This window comes from Elephas maximus, chromosome 21, assembly GCF_024166365.1.
Source record: "Elephas maximus indicus isolate mEleMax1 chromosome 21, mEleMax1 primary haplotype, whole genome shotgun sequence".
NCBI classification, from domain to species: domain Eukaryota; kingdom Metazoa; phylum Chordata; class Mammalia; order Proboscidea; family Elephantidae; genus Elephas; species Elephas maximus.
This window is the reverse complement of record NC_064839.1, coordinates 24,886,607-24,909,454: the sequence shown is the minus strand read 5'-3', so window position 1 is coordinate 24,909,454 and position 22,848 is coordinate 24,886,607. Positions and strand designations below refer to the sequence as shown.

At 58.1% G+C, this 22,848-nt stretch overlaps 1 protein-coding gene across 1 annotated transcript; it reads right to left on the bottom strand.

Moving 5' to 3' along the window:
• Positions 1 to 69: 69 nt before the first annotated feature.
• On the bottom strand, positions 70 to 22,376 carry MMP15 (matrix metallopeptidase 15). Its single transcript, XM_049864488.1, has 10 exons — positions 21,625 to 22,376; positions 9,437 to 9,585; positions 8,655 to 8,783; positions 6,631 to 6,938; positions 6,121 to 6,282; positions 4,947 to 5,191; positions 4,526 to 4,664; positions 3,439 to 3,589; positions 3,170 to 3,285; positions 70 to 2,059 (listed from the first exon to the last, which is right to left on the bottom strand). The coding sequence occupies exons 1-10, from the start codon at positions 21,784 to 21,786 to the stop codon at positions 1,605 to 1,607; spliced, it is 2,016 nt and encodes a 671-aa protein (XP_049720445.1). The 5' UTR covers positions 21,787 to 22,376; the 3' UTR covers positions 70 to 1,604.
• Between the last annotated feature and the right edge of the window lie 472 nt (positions 22,377 to 22,848).

Genomic DNA, 22,848 nt, shown 5'->3' with positions numbered 1-22,848 from the left:
ATTTGCTAGCCTCTCCAGCTGTGAACACCAGCCCAGGCTCTTAACAAACAAGACCACACTCACTGGCTGTACAATTTATTCAGTCCAGATTATTTACAGAGCTAAACGGATGGGGGTGAGCACTGAGCCCCCACCACCCCTGGGCTGGCTCTCCGATTCTGTGCCGCTGGGGTGGGGTGGGAAACTGGTGGACCCACACTCGAAGCCAGCCTGTGAAGCAGCTGCCCCATGGGGGCCTCAGGGATGCTGGGTGCGAGCTCAGGACTCAGGGAGCAGAGGTGACAGAGCCGGCTCTACAGTACCGTTTCCCACAGCAGCCTTGGCCTCCTGCTGACTTTGGAAAGGAAAAGAGGAAGGAAGAATCTTTGCCCTCAGGGGTCAGCCCAAGGAGGGGCGTCTCCATGGCCACGACTGGCTCCTTTGGGGCTTCCACAACCCCATCCCAATCTGCATGGCGAGAGGGGATGAGCTGCTGGCCTCTCCCCACCAGCATCTCTCCTCCCAGTCCCCCAGGAGGACAAGGAGCTGGAGGGGAGGAACCCAAAGTCTGGTGCATGGTGGGCCGTGGACCTCTACCACCTCATTCTGGGTACCTGTTAGCCCCCTACTCTCAGGGGATTGGGATACTGGTAGCTGGAGCTTGATGCTGGTTGAGCTGCGACCTCTGAGGACAGGTGGGTGTAGGTGAGAAAGGGTGGGAGAAAGCCCAGGGAAGAAGCCCAAGTGGGTCAGAGCTCAGAGAAGAGAAAATCCACAGGGGGCTTGAAGCCCAGCCTGGGAGGCTAGGCTGGTGCCACCTCTTGGGGAAGGGGCCTAGGCAGACCCCCTTTGGTCCTTGGTAAGGCAGACCCAGGGCCCCTTCTCCAGAGAGGGAAGGAGGTGTGGCTCAAGGGGTACCTGGGAGCTGCCGGCCCCTCAGCTGGCAGGGGTGGGGTGGGTTTCCTAGGCACAAGAAGCCAGGGTTGCCGGGGCTGTCAAGGTGGGTTGGGAAGGAACCAGGCCTCAACAAGGACTCAGAGACCAGTGACTGCTCATCCCATCCCCCTCACCACCTCGGGCCTGGGGCTGCCCCTGGTGAAAAGCTTGTTCTAAGGCAGGGAGAGACTCAGGTGGGTGGAAACCTCACCAGTCCCCAAAGCAAACTGAAGCCACCATTATGGCCCTGGGACTCAGGCTGAGGAGGGGCCAGGCCTCCTTCTTCTTCCCCATGGGCCTAGGGCAGGAAGAACCTCCACAGCTCGTAGCCGACTCTCCCAACTTGGGCCTTCTGTCCCTTGGCTCCTTTGGCTGTGGCCCCCTACCTGTGGGTGGGGGCTTCATTCCCTTTCTGGAGCAGAACTACATTTAGAAAACTCTAAATGCTCTGCCCTGAGGGACAGAGGGACCACTCCTGCTCAGTAAAGTAGAAACAAATGCTCAATTAATGTCCAAAAAAACAAAAAGATACCTGGGCATAAATAAACAATGGGGGCAGGGCTGGCGGGGGTTGTTTGAGGGTCCAGTGGAGTTCTTGCTGGGCTGCCCCCTGGAGCCAAGTAGAAACGCAGCAGGCTCCGCCATGCCGGGCCCCTAGCACCGTGGGGAGCAGGCGGTGGGCGGGGCGGTCAGACCCACTCCTGCAGGGAGCGCTTGCAGTAGAGGAGCATGCGCGGTGCACCCTTGCGCTGCAGCTGCACCAGCGCGTAGGTGAGGCCCAGGAGGCACAGCAGCAGCACCAGCGGGACCAACACCTCCACCACGTTCACCGTCCGCGCTGCCTCGTCCATCTGCACCACCACGCGGCTGCCCCCATCCTGGTCCTCCCCGGCCTCGAAGTCCTCCTCGCTGGCAGGCCCCGCCTCCTCCTGGCTGTCACCTGCACTCGGCATCGTGTCTCCGTCTCCGTCAGGGATGAAGGGCGGGTGGTCCACGTGGGGCCATCGGGGCCCGGGCTCGGGCTCCACGTGCTCGTAGCAGCCCATGAAGTCCCGCAGGATGGACTTCGGGTAACCGGGCTCCATGCGCAGGCGCTGGTTGTCGAACTTCCAGTATTTAGTGCCTTTGTAGAAGTAGGTGTAGGCTGCAGGGGCGGGTAGGGACGGGTGGGTCAGGCAGGGCCCACTTAGCACCTGAGACCCTCCAAGTGGACCAGAATGTGGTGAAGGGGCCCCGGCTTTAACACAGCCTCCTTCTCACTTGCTTCTCCGAGCATTTTAAAATTCTCCGCTTCCTAATTTACACATCAGGATGAGGCTCAGAGAGGGACAGGGTTTAGGTCAAGGCCAAGATCAGAATCAGGGTCTCCTGGCTTAGGCAGACACAGGCTACATCACAGAAGGTCCAAGCCTCTTGTCCAGCCTGCTGGTTGGGGGCTGCGGTTACCCCACTGCCTCAGTGGTGAGCCCAGCCTGCGCCTGTCCCAGGCCTGGCTCTACCCAACACCAGAGAGGCCAGCATCTTGCTTGGGGCCACACAGCCATCCCACAGTGGACCTGGCGTGGAGCCCGGCCCTGCCTTGGGCAGCTTGCCAGAGTTCCATCAACACTGGGGAGGGCCAGGCTTGAATCAAGGTGGTGGCGGGGGGTCTGTGCTCTACTGGGCACATGCATTTAGAGCGGAGTTGTGTGCGCACACCACAGAGCCCTTGGGACAAACCAGAGGATTGGCAAACGAAAGATCCCCCTGAGCCTGTGAACCAGAGACCCTGCTGGAGAAATACACCAGCCACAGCTGCCTGTCGCTGGGCCACGATGTTGGAGTAAGATCGGGCCTTCTTCTAGGTGGGTAGGTAGACACCTGGGAAGCCTTCACCTGCCCATTTCTGAGCCAGGTTCATCTACAGGACTTTCCATCCACCCACTCAGGCTCAGGGCTCCCTGAGGGCTGCCCAGGAGGTGGCTCGGGACCAGGCTAACCCAGGCTGGAATCCTGGCTCCACTACTTCTTAGCAGCTGGGGGACTTGGTGTAAGTTACTCAAGCTCTCTGGCTTAGTTTGCCCATCTGCGAAAGGGGACCATAAGGATATAGGGAGAACCAGGAGAGGCCATGCTTGGGATGCTCCCAGTCCAGGGCCTGGCACAGATGTGTCCTTCCTGTGAGCCACTGCAACACTGGGTAACCCCAGGCAAGCCTTCCTGTCCCCTTGTGAGTGTGTGTATGGGGCACGGTAAGTCCTGGGCAAACAGGTACCTCCGTCATTGCTCAGGAAGGCCCCTTTCGGGGAGGCAGGGATCCCCTGCCAGACACTGATGGGCTTGGGGTAGCCAGGGTCTCCATGCTGCGTCTCCTCATTGAAGCGCCAGTACCTGTGACCAAAAGCATGCAGCTGTGGATCGAGAGTCCCTGCTTGGGCCCAGGGCCCATTCCCCACGGGTTGTGGGTTCTTTCTGGGTAGGCCTGAGGGTGAGGGGGCCCGGTGGAGGCCTGGGCCCTTTAGGCAGAGAGAGCATGCAGCTCACCTGTCCTCTTGGAAAAAGAAGGTGTGGCCTGTGGGCTCCCACCAGATGGCCGTGTCAATGTGGTCGTAGGGGATCCCCAGGCCATAGCTGGTTAGTGGCTGGGGGTAGCCGGGCTCCAGGTTCACTTCTCGGAAGAGCCAGTAGCGGTTACCTGTGTGAGGAGGGACCTGAGGCTGAGGGGGTCTGTGTGTGGAAAGGGGAAGAGGGAATGCTAGTTTGGGCCCACCAATCCATTCTCATCCACTGCCACACTGATCATGTACACACACACACCCCTGTACACATGACGCTGATATCCACACACTCATGATGACGTTCAAATCAACTCAGCTGTGCATCACACACTCGGTACCCAGCGACACCTGTGACACACTCATTTACATGCACGCAAGACACCTGCTCACACCTGTTCACACATACACACACACACTCAGTCACACTAGAGCAGGCCTTCGTTCCCAGGTGAACATGCCCCCTCCCACTCACAGTTCTTGTACAGAGAGAGGAGATGGGGAGCCCTGCCTGGCCCCTGGATCTGGGGGCTGTGTCCCTGGGGCTCCCTACTTTCAGTGTGGGCCCAGTCCTGTCCTGAGGGTGCTCCTTCCTGGATGAGGCTCAGGCCAGCAGGGCTGGGGACATAGCTGATGGATTATAAGTGCTGCCCGCGAGGCCTTTGGCAGGGAGGCAGGGTGGGTAGTAGGGGGCTCCATGGTCTCTGTCCCAGAGTGGGCTCAGAAGGCCTATTTTCATGAGTAAGGAGCTGCCAGGGCAGCCAGGATAAGGTGGAAACAGGAGGCCTAAGTGGCAAGGATGGAGGGAAATGAGGCAGGGACCCTGTGCTCAGAAGAGGGACAGACACGTGCCCCATCAGAGCAGCCTCTGGCCTTCGGAGCCCCAGGTGGTCATGGTCTCCCAGCCCTCTGGTCTCCCCAGTCCTGCTCGCCCTCCCATTGTAGCCCACAGTTGGGGGTCAGGAGCCAGCAAGCATCCGAGACATGCGCTGCAGCCTTTCTCCCTCAGGCCGACTGGGTCGGAGGCAAGCCAGAGGTCAGGCCAGGAAGGCTACCCCACCCCTGCCCCAGCTCACCCTTGAAGAAGACAAAACGCCCATCCTGGCGCTCATAGGCAGCACTGATGTTACCGGGCAGGCCACGCCAGAAGTGCCCGATAGGCATGGGATAGTTGTCCAGGACATGGTTGTGCCGGACCCGCCAGAACCAGAGGCCCTGCGGGGAGGCTTGGTGTGAGTGGGCAGAGCCCTGACCTCAACCAGCCCCTTCCCACTCAGGGAGGGCCCAGGGACAGGCCACTGAGGTGCTGAGGGAAGGGCTTGGAGAGCCAGGGCTGCCCCAGGGAGAGCCGGGCCAGGGAGTGGCACTGGGCCTTGCAGTGGGACTCTGGGCCAGCCCCTCATCCTCTTGGGCAAGGCTTCAGACGGTTGGTGGGTAGCTTCCCGCCTGAGCTGGGCTGAGGGGCTAGGGAGGCAGGCGGAGGGCCCGGGGTCAGACCTTGAACACGAACATCTCCCCACGCAGCACGGCCACTGTGTCAAAGTTCCCATCGCAGATGTTAGGGCCATACTGGCCAGGCCGCGCCGGGGCTCGGGGCCGGGCAGGGGGAGCCGGCTTTGGGGGCTGTTCTGGCTTCCTGCCTGGGGGTGGGGGCCGAGGGGGGCGGTGGTCTGGCCGGCCTGGCCGCCGTGGTGTCACAGTGGGGAGGAGCTGTGTGGGCCGTGGCTGACCATCTGGGGTGCCTGCGGGTGAAAGCAGGGGGTGAGGGGGCATCCCCGGAACCCAGCCAGGCTCTCCTACTCAGAACCCTGGGACCTGAGGGGCCACCAGCCTGGAGAGACCTGTGCAGCTGCACCCAGGTGAGAGGCCCTGTCTGTCCATAGAGACACCTTCCCCATCTGCCATCATCCTCGGGAGGACCTGGACTCTCCTTTATACCTCCCACCTCTCCACACTGGGCCTGAGTTGCTGCATTCTTGAGGCTGAACTGCCTCCACTTCCCCTCGGGGACATTCCCCTCAGGTGGCTCCAGGAAGCAGGGGACACGCAGTGCACAGAGCATGGCTCTGGCATCAAATACCTTGACCTCTGCCAGGTGCCCATTCATCACTGGGCTGCTGGGGGACACAGTGAGGGGGGCGTCTGTCCAGGTTCAGCCGGGCAGGCGCTGCCAGCACAGAGGAGGGGCCCAGCAAGGGCATGGGACTGGCCCCCAGAGCCCTCAACACTGGAAGTGTTCTCGGGCGGGGCCTGGGTGGGGTCACCTGCCTCAGAGCCACTGGGAAATGATAAAGCAACAACACTCAGCTGAGGGCCCATGACAGGTGTGGGCTGGGAGGGACACAGCGAAAATGGGGTCCTGGGACCCCCGGGACACCCTTGGTCTAATGAGAATATTGCTAAGGAAGAAAAGAGGGTCATGTGTGTCCCCTCGAGGACCTTACCCTGGAGCCACGGTGAGGGCTCTGGGTGAGGGCCAGGTCCTAGAGTTGGCCTGGGCTTGATTTCTAGCACCACCATCTACTCACCGTGTGATGTGGGCAAGTCTGGGCCTCAGTTTCCTCATCTACAAAATGGAATAGTGGCAGTACCTATGCCCTGTAGGGCTGGGAAGGGATTAGTTGGGAGCAGTGTGCAAAGCTTGCTGGCTACAGCTGTGCCACCCACTCACCATAGAGCCGCTGGATGGCCCGGAGGTCGTCCTCGGGTAGCTGGAAGTTGTCTGTGTCCATCCACTGGTAGAAGGGCGCCATGATGGCGGTGGGATTGTTCGAATGCTCCAGCCCCAGCGCATGGCCCAGCTCATGCACCGCCACCAGGAAGAGGTTGTTTCCTGCAGTGGGGGCAGGCAGCATGGTCAGCTCTGGCCCATCCTGGGGACCCAGCCACCCTAGAGACCCTCCGAGCTGAGGCTGCCAGATAGCCTGCCCTTGCTTCACTCTTGGAAGTGGCTGAGCCGCTCTGACTTCTGGGCCTCAATTTCCCCATCTAAGAAATGGGTACAATGATCCCTTCCGTTTTCTACCACGCCCTGCAGACTGTGGGAGAACAGACTGAAGCCAAGTATCAGTGCTTTGAAGAACTGCACAGGGCAAACTCTCCCCTTCCTACCCTGTGGCTACTGAGCCCACCCAGCTCCAGTGCAGCCTCCTTTGCCCCTGCCCTGGACAGCTGTCCTCACCATTCACATCAGTGTTGGATAAGGTCCAGGGTTCATCTGCATCGAAATGGGTATCTCCGCCCATGCCGGGGCCGGGGAAATAGGCGTGGGCCAGAAAGCCACCCGTGCCGTCAAATGGTGAGCTGTCGCCATGGAAGCCGGAGGCAAAGAGTACCATGATATCAGCCTCCTTCTGCCGCTGCCGCCGGATGTCCTCATAGGGCACCTCCTCGAAGACCAGCGGTGTGGCCTGCTCCCACACATGGAAGGCCCTGCGCAACGCCTCCAGTGAGTGGTACCAGCCCAGCTTGGGTGTGTAGTTCTGGATGCTGCAGGTGGACCGGGAAACATGTGAGCAAGCCAGGCCCTGGGGACTACTGTCCAGGGTCACAGCATCCACTGGGTTGGGGACAAGGGACACAACCTCCCCAAGCACTGTACATAAGATATAAGGTGGTGTGTGGACAAACCAGTTGCCATTGCGTTGATTCCAACTCATGGCAACCCTGTGTGTCACAGGAGAACTGTGTTCCATGGGGTTTTCAGTGGCTGCAACCTTTCAGAAGCAAATCGCCCGGTCTTTCTTCTGAGTCACCTCTGGGTGGACTTGAACTGCCAACCTTTTGGTTAGTAGCTGAACACTTAACTGTTTACACCACCCAACTGGCCTGATGCATGAACAACGCTAGCCAGTATCAACTGTTAGTGACTTTGATGTGATTTTGAAAAACAGAACAAGCATGTCAAACACAGTTCATTAAGATGTCACTAAATAAGACTGTACTGTGGCAAATGCACATATTTTAAGAAAAATGTTAAGTAAATAAAAGTACAGGTGATTATGTAGCCTAGGCAAAGTTCTAGAAAGTGGGATGCAAATGGCTGAGGTTTGGGAAACACTGGTCAAGTGATTCTAAGTGTTGGGCTTCAGAGTCAGGCAGGCCTGAATTCAAGTCTAACATTATCTGTGTGACCTTGGGCAAGTGACTTGACTCTGAACTCCGGCTTCTTCATCTGTAAAACGGGGGAAAGGCGAGGCGCGCTTTCTTGATGGAGTCCCCAGGAGAACTAAATAAAATCACTCATGTAGAACACGTGGCACAGAGCCTGGCACATGACAACATCGAGATGAGTTATTATTCATGTTAATAACATTAAGCTTCTGTGCACTGAGCAGATTTCCATTAACTGTGATGGGCGTGTTTTGGCTGGTTGAACCATTAATTCACTCTGGGGCCTAAAGTCTAAGTGACTGTTGGAGCTGCTTTTCCTCAGGGAGATGGAGCTCTGGTGGGGCCCTGGCTGGACTGGTGGGGGGAGGTGGGGAGGGGAAGGGGGAGGGTCTCCCAAGGACTCAGCAAAAAGGAGAAGGGTGCCCAAGGCCAGGGGTTTTTGCAGGTAATAGCTGCCTGCCTACCTGGCACATAGCTGGATTCTTACAGCCCTCCCTCCAGCCCTTCACAAATGCCTGAAGCCAGGAGTCCCTGGGTGGTGCAAATGGCTAAGAGCTTGACTATGTTCAACCTAAAGGTTGGCAGTTCGAACCTACCCAGAGGTACCTCGGAAGACAGGCCTGCAACCTGCTTCCAAAAAGTCACAGCCTTGAAAACCCTCAGGAGCAGTTCTACTCTGCACACGTGGGGTCACCATAAATCAAAACTGACTCAACAGCAACAACACAACAACTACAACACAACAACTATGCCTTAAGCTGTGCTTTAAAAAAAATGCCCGAAGCCCCTTCCCTCCTGTGAGGACAGCCCAGAAACCCACCCTGCCTGGGGGAGCCCAGCACCAGGCTGCTGGGGGAGGGGATGGGCAGAGAGGAAGCCACTAGAAGGGCCCCCGACCTTTTCCAGAAGGGAGAGACTGCGTAGGGTGTGGGGCTGACTTCCTTAGTGTGGGAGCTCCGCCGGCCACCCTGGGGTGCGCTGCTGGGAAAGGAAGCCTTCCAGACAATATGGCTGGGAACTGGAGCCTCAGCCCAGGTGGGAAGGGGGTGAGAGACTCTGGGGACGCCCCACCCTGGGCAGCCTGGCCCCTACCTGAAGGTCAAGTGGTATGTATTCCACTTCTTCCCAGTGAGAGCATAGCGCTTCCGCCGCCGCCGCAGGTTGGCCTTCACGTGCAACCCAAACTGGTCTGGCACCCCACAGCGGGGCCGCTTCATCCACCTGGGTCATGGGCATGGAGGGGTGAGCAGAGAGCCTCCCCTCGACACCCCGCCATCTTTGGCCCTGCCTCTTCCAGGTAGTCTACCTTCTGCTCCCCACCCCACCCTGCCTCTGGCCTCAGAGCACCCCTCATAGGAGTGTGGTGGGGAAACTCTCTAACCTCAGGCTTCCTCATCTGTAAAATGGATACAGCAATCCTATACTGGGAGATGAAGTGCCCAGCCGTGATTTAGTAAAGGTGAGGTCCTTCTCACAGTATTACCCAGGAACAGGAATTATTCCTGAGGTTTCAGGTCCCTGATACATTATGCTGTGTGTTCTAATCAAGGACATGAGGAGTCCCACCAGCTGTTAGATTCAGAACAAGCTTGGCTAGGCTGTCCCCTCCAGGACAGCGTGCTGCACCTCCCCATTCCCATGACTATGACAGACGTAACTAATCAATCACTGTGCTCTTTCCTGCCACGATTGGATTCTGCCTTAAGAGCTTTCACCTAAGGCTTCAGGCAGCCGCTACCAAACAATGAGCACTGGCACAGAGGACCAAACCATTTGCTCTCTATTATCTAGGCCATTCTTTTGTGGGATTTCCACATGACAAGCCCAGGGCAGGTGCCAGTGGAGACTTTGAGGGGCCTGATGGCAGGACTCACGCCTTGGTCTCTTCATCAAGCACACCGGTGACCGGAATCCCATAGAAGCGCTGCATCTCGGCAAGGGCTGAAGCCAGGATCTGGGCGGAGCGCAGGGTGGACATGTAGCTGCTGGGCTGCGGTAGGTAGCCATACAGCCGCAGCCACTTCTGCAAAGGAGAAGCCACAACTCAGCATTGGCAGGATCCGACACCTCTCAACGCACAGTCTGCATCAGACCACTTCTCACCACCAACAGCACCATTACCCCCTCCAAGCTGCATGACTGCATGTGCCTCTCAACTGCTCTCCCTGCTTCCACGGCCCCTAGAGACTGTTTTCATACAAGAGCCAGAACAAAGGGCCTTTAAAATCAGATCTGCTCAGTCCTTGGCTTAGAACTCTTCGATGGCTTCCCATTTCAGGGTAAAAGCCAACTCTCACAGGAGCTACAGAGACCTCATCGTCTGAAATCACTCCTTCCATCCGGCCCCAGCCAGGCACGCTCCTGCCTGGCGGCCTTTGCACTTGCTGCCTGGAGTGCTCTCCCCCAGACACCTGTATGACTCCTGCCCTCAGTTGCTTCAGGTCTCTGCTTCAACCTCACCTTATATACAAGAGGCTTTCTCTGACAGAGGAAAAAAAAAAAAAAAGTCCCCCCTGGCCACCTTGCACTCCCTGTCTTCTTTCCCTGAACTTATCACCTACTGCACCTGGGTGGTGTAAACAGTTTGCTGCCAACCTAAAGGTCAGTGGTTCGAACCCACCCAGTGATACTCTGGAAGAAAGCCCTGGCAATCTGCTTCTGTAAGGATTATAGCCAAAAAACTCTATGGAGCAGTTCTACTCCATCACATGAGGTCGTTATGAACTGGAATCAACTTGACGGCAATGTTTCTGTTTTTTAAATTTCTGTATTATGAGGGCATTGGTGGTTCAGAGGTAGAATTCTCACCTCCCAGGCAGGAGATCTGGGTTCACTTCCTGGCCATTGCACCTCAGGTACAACACTGACCATCTGTCAGTGGAGGGTTGTGTGTTGCTGTGATGCTGAACAGGTGTCAGCAGAGCTTCCAGACTAAGACCGACTAGAAAGGCCTGGCGATCTACTTCTGAAAATCAGCCCATGAAAACCTTGTGGATCACAACGGTCTGATCTCCGATCAATCACGGAGATGAGGCAGGAGTGGTGTTTTGTTCTACTGTGCATGCGGTTGCCATGAGTTGGGGGGGCTGACTCCATAGCAGCTAACATTTCACTGTTGTTTGTTTCCCCCCGTTAGAACAGAAGCTGTCTCCACCAGGGCGGTCCATAGGTGCTGTGCTTATCACTGCACTGGCTTCTCAGGGGAGGCCACCAACTGCTCCAGTCAGACTGCTGGGGACCCCAGAGGGTTCAGAGCCTCTTAAGGCTTCATCAAGTGGAAAATCAGCCCCTTGGTGCAGCTATCCCATGGGCTCTAAGCCCCCAGGAAGGAGAACAGACTGATTCGGGCAGCCCAGCCCAGCCCAGCCCAAGAGGGTGGGACAGGAGACATGAAGTCCAGTCTCCACTCTGCCATGAACTCTTGCTTCTCTCAGAGCTTCAGTTTCCTCATCCGGGAAGTTTCGGGCGGCGGGGGCGGGGGGAGTGGTGGTAGTGATTGAGGGAGCTAGCCCTGGGAAAAGCACCACAATGATTGTGCTGTCCCTTTCCAGAGCTTGATGGACAAGTCTTCCCATCCAGCTACCCATTCACCCACCCACCCATCCATCCTGCCAAATCTTCTCTGAGCACCCTCTGTGCTGGGTGCCATGCCACCTGGTATTGCGGGGACCACGCCAAGGCATCTGGACCTTCAAGGATGTATGACCTCCGCAGGGAGACCCTGTGTACCCACAGTGTGGAATTCACACATTGTGAGTCTGTAAGCTGACAGGACCGTGGTGGTCACAGCAGAGGGAAGGATTCCCCTCAGGGCTCCAAGGAACCACGTCCAGCTGTGGTAAGAAAGGGCACTCTGCCCTGCCCACCTCATGTCCTCAAGGCCACGAGAGCATGGTGACTGCTGGATGGGAGGCTGGTGAGCATGGCAGCCAAGAGCTGCTCTGGGCCTTGGCTGCGTGGAAGTGTGTCCTTTGAACCCTTCCTAGCTGACCCTGGGTCTCTGGGGGCTTACTCTAAGGGACCCCAGAATGCAATGGCTGCACAGCAAGGGTCCACAAGGCAGGACGATGGAGGGACATGGTGGCTGCTCTAGTTGGCCAGCCACGGCCACATCTATCTGCCACCAACGTCACATCCAACTCCTTGGGTACTTCTTGCTCTGTCAGTGCCATTCAAGAGCCCAGCCCTGGCACCCAGCCAGGCCCCCAATGTGGCCGGCCTAGCTTGCAATGCCCAGGCTGCCGAAGGAGGGAGCAGCTGCTGAGCTGAGAAGGGCAAGGCAGAGAAACTGCCAGATTGGAGCCTGATGCCCAGTCACAGCTGTCAGGCCTCTCAGGACACCGGGAAACAGCCATAGTGCAATGAGGCAGAGACACAGAGCTGAGAAACAACCATCAGCTTCAGTGACAGACAGGGCTGGGGACAAATCTCAGCCCAGCCATTTCCAAGGTGTGACTGCAGGCACACCCAGCCTCCCTGTGCCTTAGTCCATCATCAGTACAACAGGGCTGTGTTAAGACCTGCCTCCTCTCACAGACTGCTGTGAGGATTACATGGGAAAATCCACACTAGCTTGGCACTGCTGTGCAGGGTAAAACCCAAAACCAGACTCACTGCTGTTGAGTCAACTCCAACTCATGACAGCCCAATGTGTTTCAGAGTAGAATGTTCCATAGGGTTTTCTTGGCTCTAATCTTTAATGAAGCAGATTGCCAGGCCTTTCTTCCATGGTGCCACTGGGTGGATTTGAACCACCAATCTTTTAGGTTAGTTGTCAAGCACAAACCATTTGCACCACCCAGGGACCTTTGGGCAGGAAAAGTAGCCCAATAAATGTATTATTAATGATTTAAATTTGGTGAGGAAGAAGGACAGAGACAGGGACTGTTTGTCCCAGGACAGGCAGCTTTTGCCTTTACCAGCAGGGGCAAATCGCCCAGGCTTCACACCACTGGGAACTGGCCAGGTCCAGCAGGGTCTGAGTGCCGCCAGCAGCCTCAGGTGAGGGCAGGGCCCATAGCTTCCTCACCAACCCTCCAACCTCTCTGGTCCAGGCCTCCTTCCCTCAGCTCCTTGACACCGGCAACATCATAGGGAGCTTCTGTGTTCTTCCCAGGAAGGGAAGCCTTGCCCTGAAGCTCCTGCAAGTATGGCGTGTGGGGGGGTCTACTGAAGGGGTTTGGGGGGTCCATCACCCTTAATGGAAACGGTTTTCCTGAAGACGCCTGGAGAGACCCAGAAAGTGAGGCCATGGTGCTTGGTTAACTCCAACAGGCAAAAGGAATCCAGCGGGGAGAAAAGTGAGGAGGAGCTGGCTGCTGACAGATGAGGGCACCTCTATATCACCTATTTGCATAAAGTAAAAATATCTCGGGAATGTAATCACAGGCCACCAAGGGGCTGATTAGCAGCATCAGCAGAGCGACAGAGGGGGAAGGGAGAAGGCTCCTAGGGCTGGGGCTTGGGGAAGGGGGAGGAGAACTGCAGCGAAGAGCTCCTGAGCCTGTGCAGGGGGAGCCCCTTCAATTCCAGGGACAGCTCAGGGGCTGTGGACCCTCCTTTGTGCACCCTCCGAGGCCCAGGGAAGCAGCTTCTCTCTCAGGCTCAGCCAAGCCTTGAACCCTCAGCCTCCTGGTGACTAATGCCTCACTGCCACTGCCAGGGAGGAGAGCCAGAGGCTGTGACAGGTGGACCTCTGGGCAGTGGGTGGGGGTGGGGTAAGCAGAACCAGCCTCAGCATGACAAGGCGAGGAGGCTGATGGAGTCTGCCTGACTCTGGCAAATGTCCGCTCAGAGTGGCCGAACGCCAAGCGCCAAGCAATCTTCTGGGGTGGCAGCAGACACCACCCCCCGGGCTGTGGGCTTTTTCCTTCCCCCAGGGCCCAGGAGGAAGTCTCCCGTGACCCTACTGCTGTGCTGTGACAAGCTCAGAAGGTGAGGTTGTGTTGGCAGGGAAAGGACAGAGTGGGATGGGGTCCACAGATGCCTGGTACAGGTAAGGGGAGATAGCCTGCACCCCTCGGAGCGAGGCTGCTGAGGCACTCTGCTGCCAGGGATGAAAGGGTGTGGTTCCCAGTCCCAAAGTGGGAGGAGGGGCCATGTTTAAGTCACTGCTGTTCCTACCCTAAGGGCTGCCCCCTACACAGGTGGGGTGAGCCAAGCAGGTCAAACTTTGTTTCTCGGGTGGGGAAACTGAGGCTCGGGGAGCTCAGTAAGTGGCAGAGTAGGGGAGGATTAGAACCAGGGTTTGGTTTCCTCCTCCTCCTGGAGGGCCACTGTCCAATAGCAGGGAGGGCTCTGAAGAGGCTTGGCAGCCCCTCCCACCTGCAGCCCAGGATGACGGGGTGGGGCTGCTACAGGAGACCCTGCCCCTCCTGGTTCTCTTGGCCCTGTCTTTCTTGAGCTCCTGGTACCATCCCTTAAGTTTTTCTCCAGGGTAGTTCACGTGAGTGTCTGGCCTCAGGCAATCTCCAGGGACACCTCCAAACCAAATCCACTGCCCTTGAGTTGATTCCAACTTATAGTGACCCTATAGGACAGAGTAGTACCACTCATAGGGTTTCCTAGGCTGTATTCTTATGCAAGCTAGCTACCACATCTTTCTCCCACAAAGCAGCTGGTAGGTTCCTTTCAGTTAGCAGCTGAGTGCTTAACTACTGCACCACCAGGGCTTCTTCAATGCTCAAAAAAAAAAGTTGCCATCGAGTTAATTCTGACTCATAGTGACTCTGTGGGACAGAGTAAAACTGCCGCCTAGGGTGTCCAAGGAGCGGCTAGTGCATTCCAACTGCCGACCTTTTGGTTCGCAGCCAAATGCTTAACCACTGCAGCCACCCCTAAAGAGGCAAGAGCACTATTATCCCCATTTTACAGAAAGGAAGGTTCAGAGGGCGAGGGGCCCACCTAGGGTCACACGGCTGGCCTGGGCCAGAGCTGGGCCGAGTGAGCAGGGCTGTTGGGCCAGGCTGTTTCTGAAGCATCACGGACCCCTCTTGGCCCGGGGCTGGGGATTCTGGGCTCTGGCCCTTCTCAGGGAGAGTGCCTAATCCTCCCCACACCCAGCATCTCTAGCTGGGTCTGGACCACAGGAGGGCCGCCCCCTAGAACTGCCGAGACAGTGCCACCAAGGCAGGCCTGCAGGGAGGGTGTGTCTGAGCAGGAGCTGCCAGAAAGATACAGTGCAGTAAACCAGCAGTCCTAGGAGCGAGGAGGGGCCAGCACCCATTGCTGCCCCTACAGCCAGCTCCTCTGGGCTCAGACAGGTTGAGACTGCCAACAACGCCAATAGCCCCCTCCCACCAGGCCCTTATCAGACCCTGTTGGATAAGGACAGTCTCTGCGGGGCTCTGCTTTGCTTCTCTCAGCCCAGCTCCCTTGGCAACCCTGGGCAGGGCTGTCCAGCCAGACACAAAAGGAGTCCTGTCAAGGCTGCCAGCCATGGGTTCAGGCCCCAGACCTGACCCAGCTGTTGTGAGGTCTTCACTGTGACCGACTCCCCTACCCTGCACCCTGCTAGTGAGGGCTCATGGGAGCACTCTGTACTGCAGCTGTGCCAGGCACAGAGCTGGGGCTGACACGGGCCAGGAGCCTGGTGTGCTCTAGCCCCTCAGGCCACCCTGTCCAGGGGATCTCAGTCAGGAGCCCGCTTATCGGCGAGGGGACCCTGGGCAAGGACCAGACTTGATGGCATTGGAAGGGCCTCAATGCCGGCAAGTTCAGCTCCCTCACTGAGGCCTCCATGGACTACAGCTGGGCAAGAGCTTATACAGCCTCAGCTTGCCTCCCTCTCCAATGACAGGATGCTCGTGGCCTCTAAAGTGGCCCAGTCTGCCTTCCAGCGCCAGGGACTGCTAGGAAGCTTGTCCCTAGGCTGAGCAGGAATCTGCCTCCTGGGGACGCCTGGCCCTTGGTCCTGACTGCTTATCCACATACAGGCCTTCACATAATGGAAGACAGCTAGGACGCCTTCTCTGAGCCTCAGTTCCCTCGTTTGCAAAATGGGGTCAAAACTGTCCCTCCCCACCTACCTTCCAGGGTTGAGAGCCCCACAGCTAGTGAAGGAGGGGAACCCAGCCAGGCCATTCAGTGCTGGGGGTAGGGGGTGACCTGCTGCCTTTGGAATGGTTCTAGAAGGACAGACACACTTGCTTATTTTAGGTTTAAATCCATCCCCCACTATGCGGGGAGGACACCCAATCCTCCCTACACTCAGCATTAAGCAAAGTTGCAGGTGGGGGAAGCGACTTCTGGAAGGTGGGGATAGTGGCTGGGGGTGGAGGACGCCCAGTGCAGGAAGCAGGAAGAAGACAGGCCTGAGTTTCTGCCACTTCTCTACCCTGAAGCCTCCCTGCCCCGCCCCCTCACTCTTGAGGAAAAAACAAAGGGGTCCTTTGGCCAGTGGGCGGGAAGGGGCGGGGTAAAAGAGGCCTCTATCTGCCAATAGTTTGGGGCTGGCAGGGGGCCAGGCCTTGAGGCCTCACCTGGAAACCCCCCTACAGGTGTTGACTGCTAGGTGGGTCTGCCCACAGGATGGCTGGATAGGTGGAGGCAGAGAGCTAAGGGCAGTTCTGGCCCCACCTCTGCAACCTCCTCCCTACCTGGCTCAGGCCCAGCAGGCTCCTGCCAGGCGGGACTTCCACAGGATGGCACCCTGGGCTCTGATCCGCACCTTTAACCCAGCATGGGGGCAGGGAGCTCCAGGGCAGACAAAGCTAGGTTCAAATCTAGCTCCGCTGTTCCCGGGCTGTGGAATTTGGGGTAATTTCTTTTACCTCTTAAGCCTCACTTTCCTCTTCTACAAAATGGGGTAACAACAGCACCTACACTTGCAGGGTTATCACCAGGATTAAATGTGAAAAGGCTAGGCCATGCCTAGGACAGAACCAAACATGCTGAAGGTGCTCAACATGTGCTCAGCATTCAGCAGCTGAAGTCCCTGCTGATAAAGTAAAGCTTGATTCTCACTGGGCCCCACGGGCGAGCCACTGTGCACTGCCTGCGGCATTTTATACACAAACGCACTAGATTACCCTGATAACTCCATCAAACAGATACTATTATTATTCTCATTTCATAGACAGGGCAACTGAGGCTCAGATAGGTTCAATGACTTGCCCAACAACACATGCCATTTGCTCCTTGCTGCCACTGCATTTTGCTGCCATTTAGCAAGTGCTTCCTATGTACCACGTACCAGGCTCATGAGCACTGGACATGGAGCTGGAGTCTGAACTCTTGGGGGTGGTGGTCACTCCTGGGGGAAGGACAAGGCAGTGCCCATGCCCTAAGGGTCAGCCCTGGAGAGCCCATATGGCTCCAGAGGCTCAGTCATCAGGATGTGGGACATCTCCAAGAGCTGGCTAGTGGCTGGGCTGGTACCTGGGCCTTCATCTGTCTCCTGATATTGGAGGCCGAGTTGGGGATCTTCCTGCTCATTTCCTGCCATCCCTACAGGGGAATGGGATCTGGTGAGAGATATCCCTCTTTGTCTCTGATCTAGGCCTAGCTTGCTCACCTCTGCTTTTTTGCCTGGGCTGCAAAATCTATGTCACTTCCCGCCCTGCCCCTGAGGGCCCAGCCCCACTGTTGCTGGTCTCCAGGCATCACCAGAACCACGGTCCTACTGGGGAGCAGCCCCCTTGAGCTCTCACTCTGGTCTGGGGTGGGGGGGTTATCTAGCCAATGTGTGCCTCAGGCCTGGAGTGTTCAGTCACCTTCAGGGTCCCAGATTCCCACGTTCATTTCTACTGTCCTCCCAGGACCTCACTGTAATGGAGAAAGATCTAAGCAGAGAGCCCCCAACCCCTGGGCTTCTGCTGACTCAGAGAGCACATCTCCATGCCCAAACGGAGCTGGCCATGGGCTCTGCCCCACCTGAGCATCTGTCTGCGTGAGCTGGGTCTGCTACACGCAACTCTTGGGACAACATTGAGGATGCCGATTTTGATCAGAGCTGAGGAGCAGCAGTACCTCCATGACCACCACCACAGCTAGTGTCAGACAGAAGCAAAACTGGCAGCTGGACAGAGGTGATGGTGGCAGAGAACGTCTGGATCAAGCACCAAAAGGGGCAAGGAAAGGCCACTAGAACCCAAGTGCCTGGCACTGAAGGGCTTCCCATGCCCTGGCAGCTCTGGCCTGTACCCTGTGTCCCAAGCCTCCCTCCACTGGAAGAGACTCCCCACAGCTGGTATCAGAGGGCAGTGGGCACTGGAATATCAGTCATCTTTGGGGGGCTGGGTGTGTTTGCATGTTGACTCCTCTCTACATTCAGGGTTTTAAAAGTCTCCACCCTTCTTGGGGTGGGGCAAAGGAAGACATTTGTGCCCATGTGTCCTGGACAGGTCGGGTAGATGTCTCACTTGTCCTAAGCCCACACCGTTCAGAGAAGGAGCACATGTTGGGCTGTCCTCCACAAGGAGGCAGATGACAAATGGGACCCAAGGGTAGCCCAAACATGGGGGACCTGGCAAGGGGTGGGGCATGAAGGGCACAGCACAGTTGAACCCCTGGTCACCGGCTGTGGCCATCAGACCAGCTCTCCCTGAGTTTTGAAATAGGAAATACAGACAGGAGCAGCTTGTTGGTAGAGTAAAAAGCAGAAGAAGGCAAGAAGATTCTGCTTCTGTAGGCACCCAACAAGGTGCCTTCACTTTAATCCCTTCTTCCCGGAGGGTGGGTACAGGGGGTCTCCGCAATTTCTGCTCCATATTTAAGAAAGGGTATTCTAAGGAGGGCAGTAAGGCCCTCAGGGGTTAGCATGGAAGTGGGAATAGAGATTCTAGTACAGGAATCTGGGGCTGAGACTCATCAGTCAGACTTGAAGGTCAGACCAGAATTTATAGCAACTCGCCTCTCTTTTTGCTCATCCTCCTCAGTTGGTGTGTTGTGGGGTCTCTTCAGGGAAGGTGATGTGACCCTTTTTAGTGGTGGTGGCACCACATCTGTGAACCTTGGGGACCTGAGTCACCCCCACAGGACAAGTTGAGGGCCTGAAGTTTTAGCTGGGGGTGGGTGGCAGGAGAGCCATGGGAGGAGACCAGAGCTTCTCCAGTAGAAACCAGAGGCAGTTAAGTCGACCAGGTGTTATAACCAGAAAGATCAGGATGGACACCTGAAAAGGGTAGGGCAGGTACTCCAGGTGGCACCTCAGTCACCAGGACCTGGGTCTGTACAGGAGAGATTAGGCTTTCCCACCTGGCTCCCTGAGGTTGGGCTGGGCTGGGGGTGGAGCTCTAGACTGAGACCTAACATCTGAGGACCCATGTTGGATGCTGAGCCATCCTTCCACCTGAGCTCAGTTTGATGTTTAGGGCTGGGCAGAGAGGGAGTAGATAGGGCAGAGCGGCTCCGGGGTGGCTTCCCCCAGGATGACAGCCTTCTCCAGACTGGGGCCTGGCAGGCTGTAGGTATCTGCTGGCTTCTGGAACCTACACCAGGCTCCCAATTCCTTAGCTCAGTGGAACTCCCTGGGAGGGAGAGGAAGGGAAAGGGGCTGGCTTTGGCTCACTTGGCTCAGCTGCCAAGTTGCTCAAAGAAGGTCCCGCCATGACCTGATCAGAGCCCTGGAGCTCTGGAGCTGTGGGGATTGCCAGATGAGGACCAATGCCCTTCTCCAAGGAGTCCCTGAGGCTGGTCCTTGGACACAGTAGACCTGGGGACAGTTTTTCCACAGCCCCTGGCAGATGGGCTGGCTGCTGAGGCCATCTGACCCTTTAGACCCAGATCTGGCCAGGCTTGACAATGCCCCTAAGGAAGAGCCTGCTCCCTAAAGCCAGCTCCAAGGGTTGGGGCAGCATACCTGTCTAGCAGTCCATCCACCCTGGCTTCCAACTTTCAAGGGTTCCCTAAACCTTTGAGTCTCTTCCACCAACAGTCGCAGGCCCAACTCGAGTCTTCCCCTAGGAGAGGGGTTGTAGGCCAGTCACAGAGTGCCAGGCCAGTACCACTGGCTTAGGACCATGGTCTGTGGTCTCAACACAACCAGGAACCTCTTCCCTGGAGGTCCAGGGCTGCCAAAAGCGGAGAGTCCAGGCTGGGGGCTAGCAGTGGAAGAGCAGAAGCAAAGGAAAGTGATTACGCCCCTTTAAACCAAACCACAAGCCCCTGTGCCCCAGCTCCTGGCTATCTAAGGTGCCAGTGCATAATGCGTGGCCACCAAATTCCAGTATGGCCCATAATTGCTTCCTGTGTGGACATTTCATCCCTAAATAAGTTATTAAGGAGCTCAAGGATGGGTCTGTGACTTGAAATTCCTTGGTACTCTACTCCACAGTATGCAAGTACGCCCACACAGCCCTTTCTGCCCAGCACCTGGGTCACAGGCTGAGGGTAATTCCCATCAGCAGTAACCCATTAAAAAACCAGTTGCTGTTAGAGTCTGGACTCACAGCGACCCTACAAGACAGAGTAGAACTGCCCCATAGGGTTTCCAAGGAGCTTTGCTGAATTTGAACTGCTGACCTTTTGGTTAGCAGCTGAGCTCTTAACCACTGTGCCCCCAGGGCTCCCCATCAGCAGTAAAACGAAAAAAACCAAACCCATTGCCATGGAGTCAATTCCGGCTCACAGTGAACCTACAGGGCAGAGTAGAACTGCTCCACAAGGCTTCCAAGGAGCGCCTAGTGGATTCGAACTGCCGCAGTAGCGCTTAACCACAATGCCACCAGGGATTCCCCATCAGCAGCCCCTTATAAACGCCTGCCCCTGTGGAGGGGGTGGGCTGGATTCCCAGTCGGCCTCCACCCCACCCCACCCCACCCCGCCAGGGCCTGGCTGCCTGCAGCTTGCCCCGGGGCCTGGCCACGGAGTGAGAGCAGAGCAGGTGGGGAACTGGCTGAGAGGTGTAACTCGAGCCCGGGAGGATTTCCCTGCCCTTCCTCCAGGCTTTTATTAAAGTAGGGCGGGGAAGGGCAGGCTTCCATCGGAAAAATCTCCCAGGCAGCCCAGGGAGGTGGGGAAGCCGCTGGGGGGCTGGGACGGAGCACCGTCCGGGCTCCAAACAGAAAAAGCGTTCAGGCCCGCAGCCCGGGAGGCTGAGGCTCCAGGCCGGCCCAAGGGCACCGAGGTCCGAGAAATGCCCGACTCGCGGCTCGGTAGCCCCGGCACAGAGGCAGCATTAGGGCGCATCTACTGCCCTCACTCTTGAGCAGTCCTCTCCTCCCCTGTTCGAGGCAGGGAGGAGTGTCTTGGAAGTGAGGGAAAGAATGGACCCTGCTTTTGCTCTGGAGTAGCAAGCTGGCGCCCTCACTGTCCCTGCTTGGAAGCACGGAGCTGGGCGGTCCCATGGGGCGGGGGCGTTGGCCAGACCCAGTTCTGAGCCAGAAGTTGCACCTGATCACCCGCGAGACAGATTCAGAGAGGGGACCTCCGAGGACTTCAGGAAGGCTCCCTGCGAAAAGCGAAGAGGAATGCGCCCTCTCTGACTTGGGCTTCGGCGTTGGGTGGGAGGAAGCGCAGGGGGAGACAGGGTCTCTCCCTTGGACCCACCCGGCGTGGCGCGGCTTCCGCGCAAGAGTCCAAGAAAGTAGCCTAAGCACCCCTTTACCGGTAGTCTGCTGCCTTAGCGGTTCGCACTCCATCCCCCCATCCTGGGCCGCCGTACGCGGCTCGGTGTCACCCAGACCATAGGTTACAAGGCAGGAGCGCTGTCGCTGCCCTGCTCCTTCAGTGTCCCCCTGAAGCAGCCCCCTTCCCCTTTTGTAAAGAATGCCACCGCGCGCCCGCAGGGCTCTCGAGGAATCAGTAGCCGGGGGGAAAGGAAGGAGGGAAGGCAAGGACTGGGGGTGGCGGGGGCTGCTCTTGCTACATGGGCTGGGGCAGGTCGGTGCCCACGGCAGAGCTGTAGGAGCAAAGAGCCGGGGCGAGCCCTACACCCTCAAGGGTTTGGAAAGAGGTGCGTCGCAAAGGGCAAGCCGGGGAGGGGCTGCCGGCCTGGTCCCCCTTTCCTTCCCCGCTCCCCCTTCTGGCGAGGGGCTCCTCTCCCGCCACTTCCACGCCCCAGGCTGCAGGCGTGCACCTTCCCCCCAAGCCCGGAGCCAAGGGGCAGGGCGGTGATCCTTACCTCGGCGTCGACTTCTGCGTCCTCCGCCGCTGCGCCGCGGCCCAGGCAGCCCAGAAGCACCAGCAGCAGCGGCAGCAGTGGCGTCTGCGCCGCCACCTCCCAGACACGGAGGAGGCTGCCCGCCCAGTCCGGCTGCCCGGGAGCACGCCGGTTGCTGCCCATGTTCTCGGCACCCGGCCCAGGCGGGAGCGTTGCACGCGTGTCTTGCTAGCTCGCGGGCACCGGGGCCCAGAGCGCGGCTCGGAAACTTACGACGCTCCCTGGCTCCCGGCCCCGAGGGCGCACGGCAGATCTCCCGCTCCCCGTCCCCGCCGGAGCTGTTTAGGCCCCCTCGGCAAATCCCCAAGTCGTGGAAGAAACGGTCAGGGCGGTCGGCGAGCGCGGAGCGGGGAAGAGGACCTGCCGGAGCCGCCTGCCGCAGGGTCCCGCTGCCCTGGCGCCCGGAGCTGGGGGCCCGGCTCCCGAGAGCTAGCGCAACTCCTTAGCCTTTGTCTGGCTCAATGCTCCGGCCGCCCAGTCCAGAGGCGCCCCCTGCGCGCCCAGCTCCCTCTGTCCATGCCCGGGGTCGGGCTCTGGCCGGAGCGCGCGCCTCCCACCAGGGGATTCTGCTTGCCGCGGCGCCCGACCGGGCCGGGGTACCCGCGCGGTCCGGGGAGGAGGCGCAGGGAGCTGGCCGGAACGACCAAGCGAGCCACGGAGCCGGCGCCCGACGTCCCCGGCGAGTTCAGCGCGGCTCGGAGCGCTCCTAGCCCTCCTCCTTGCGCACTGTGGGCGCTCTTAAAGGGCCAGTGCGCTCCCTGCGGGAGGACCCGGGTGGGGGTCCGGGGGCTGGGGGCGGTCCCCTAGCAGGAGACATCCTGGTGGCAGGTGCGGGTGGAAAACCCCGGCAGGCGGCCCTGACAGCAGAAACCTTCCCAGCCCCACCCAGTCACCCCCATCCCTGCTCCTGAGGGACTAGGGGGAGGGTTGACCTCCAACACGACCCTCAGTGGAGGGAGGGCGAGAGAAAGGCGAGGTCTCCCTGCTAGGGAGGAATGAAGACGCCTTCTCCCATCTGGTAAAGGGATACTGAGGCAGCAGTGGGTGGAGAGGGGGGATTCAAGTGTCTGTAGTTAAAAAAAATTAATAAAAATGTAGAAATTGCTGGTCTGAGGTTTCTTTCCAAAAACCCTGGAGTGTCTTTGGCCCTTTAGCGGCGGTCAGAACGCAGGTTTAGGAGAGATC

Excerpts from the sequence above, each read along its gene's own strand:
- MMP15 (XM_049864488.1), bottom strand. The coding sequence starts at position 21,786 with ATGGGCAGCAACCGGCGTGCTCCCGGGCAGCCGGACTGGGCGGGCAGC. Across the intron at positions 4,665-4,946 it reads GGGAGATGTTCGTGTTCAAG|GGCCTCTGGTTCTGGCGGGT; the intron begins GTCTGACCCCGG and ends GCCTCCCCGCAG. Across the intron at positions 2,060-3,169 it reads CTTCCTGAGCAATGACGGAG|CCTACACCTACTTCTACAAA; the intron begins GTACCTGTTTGC and ends CCGCCCCTGCAG.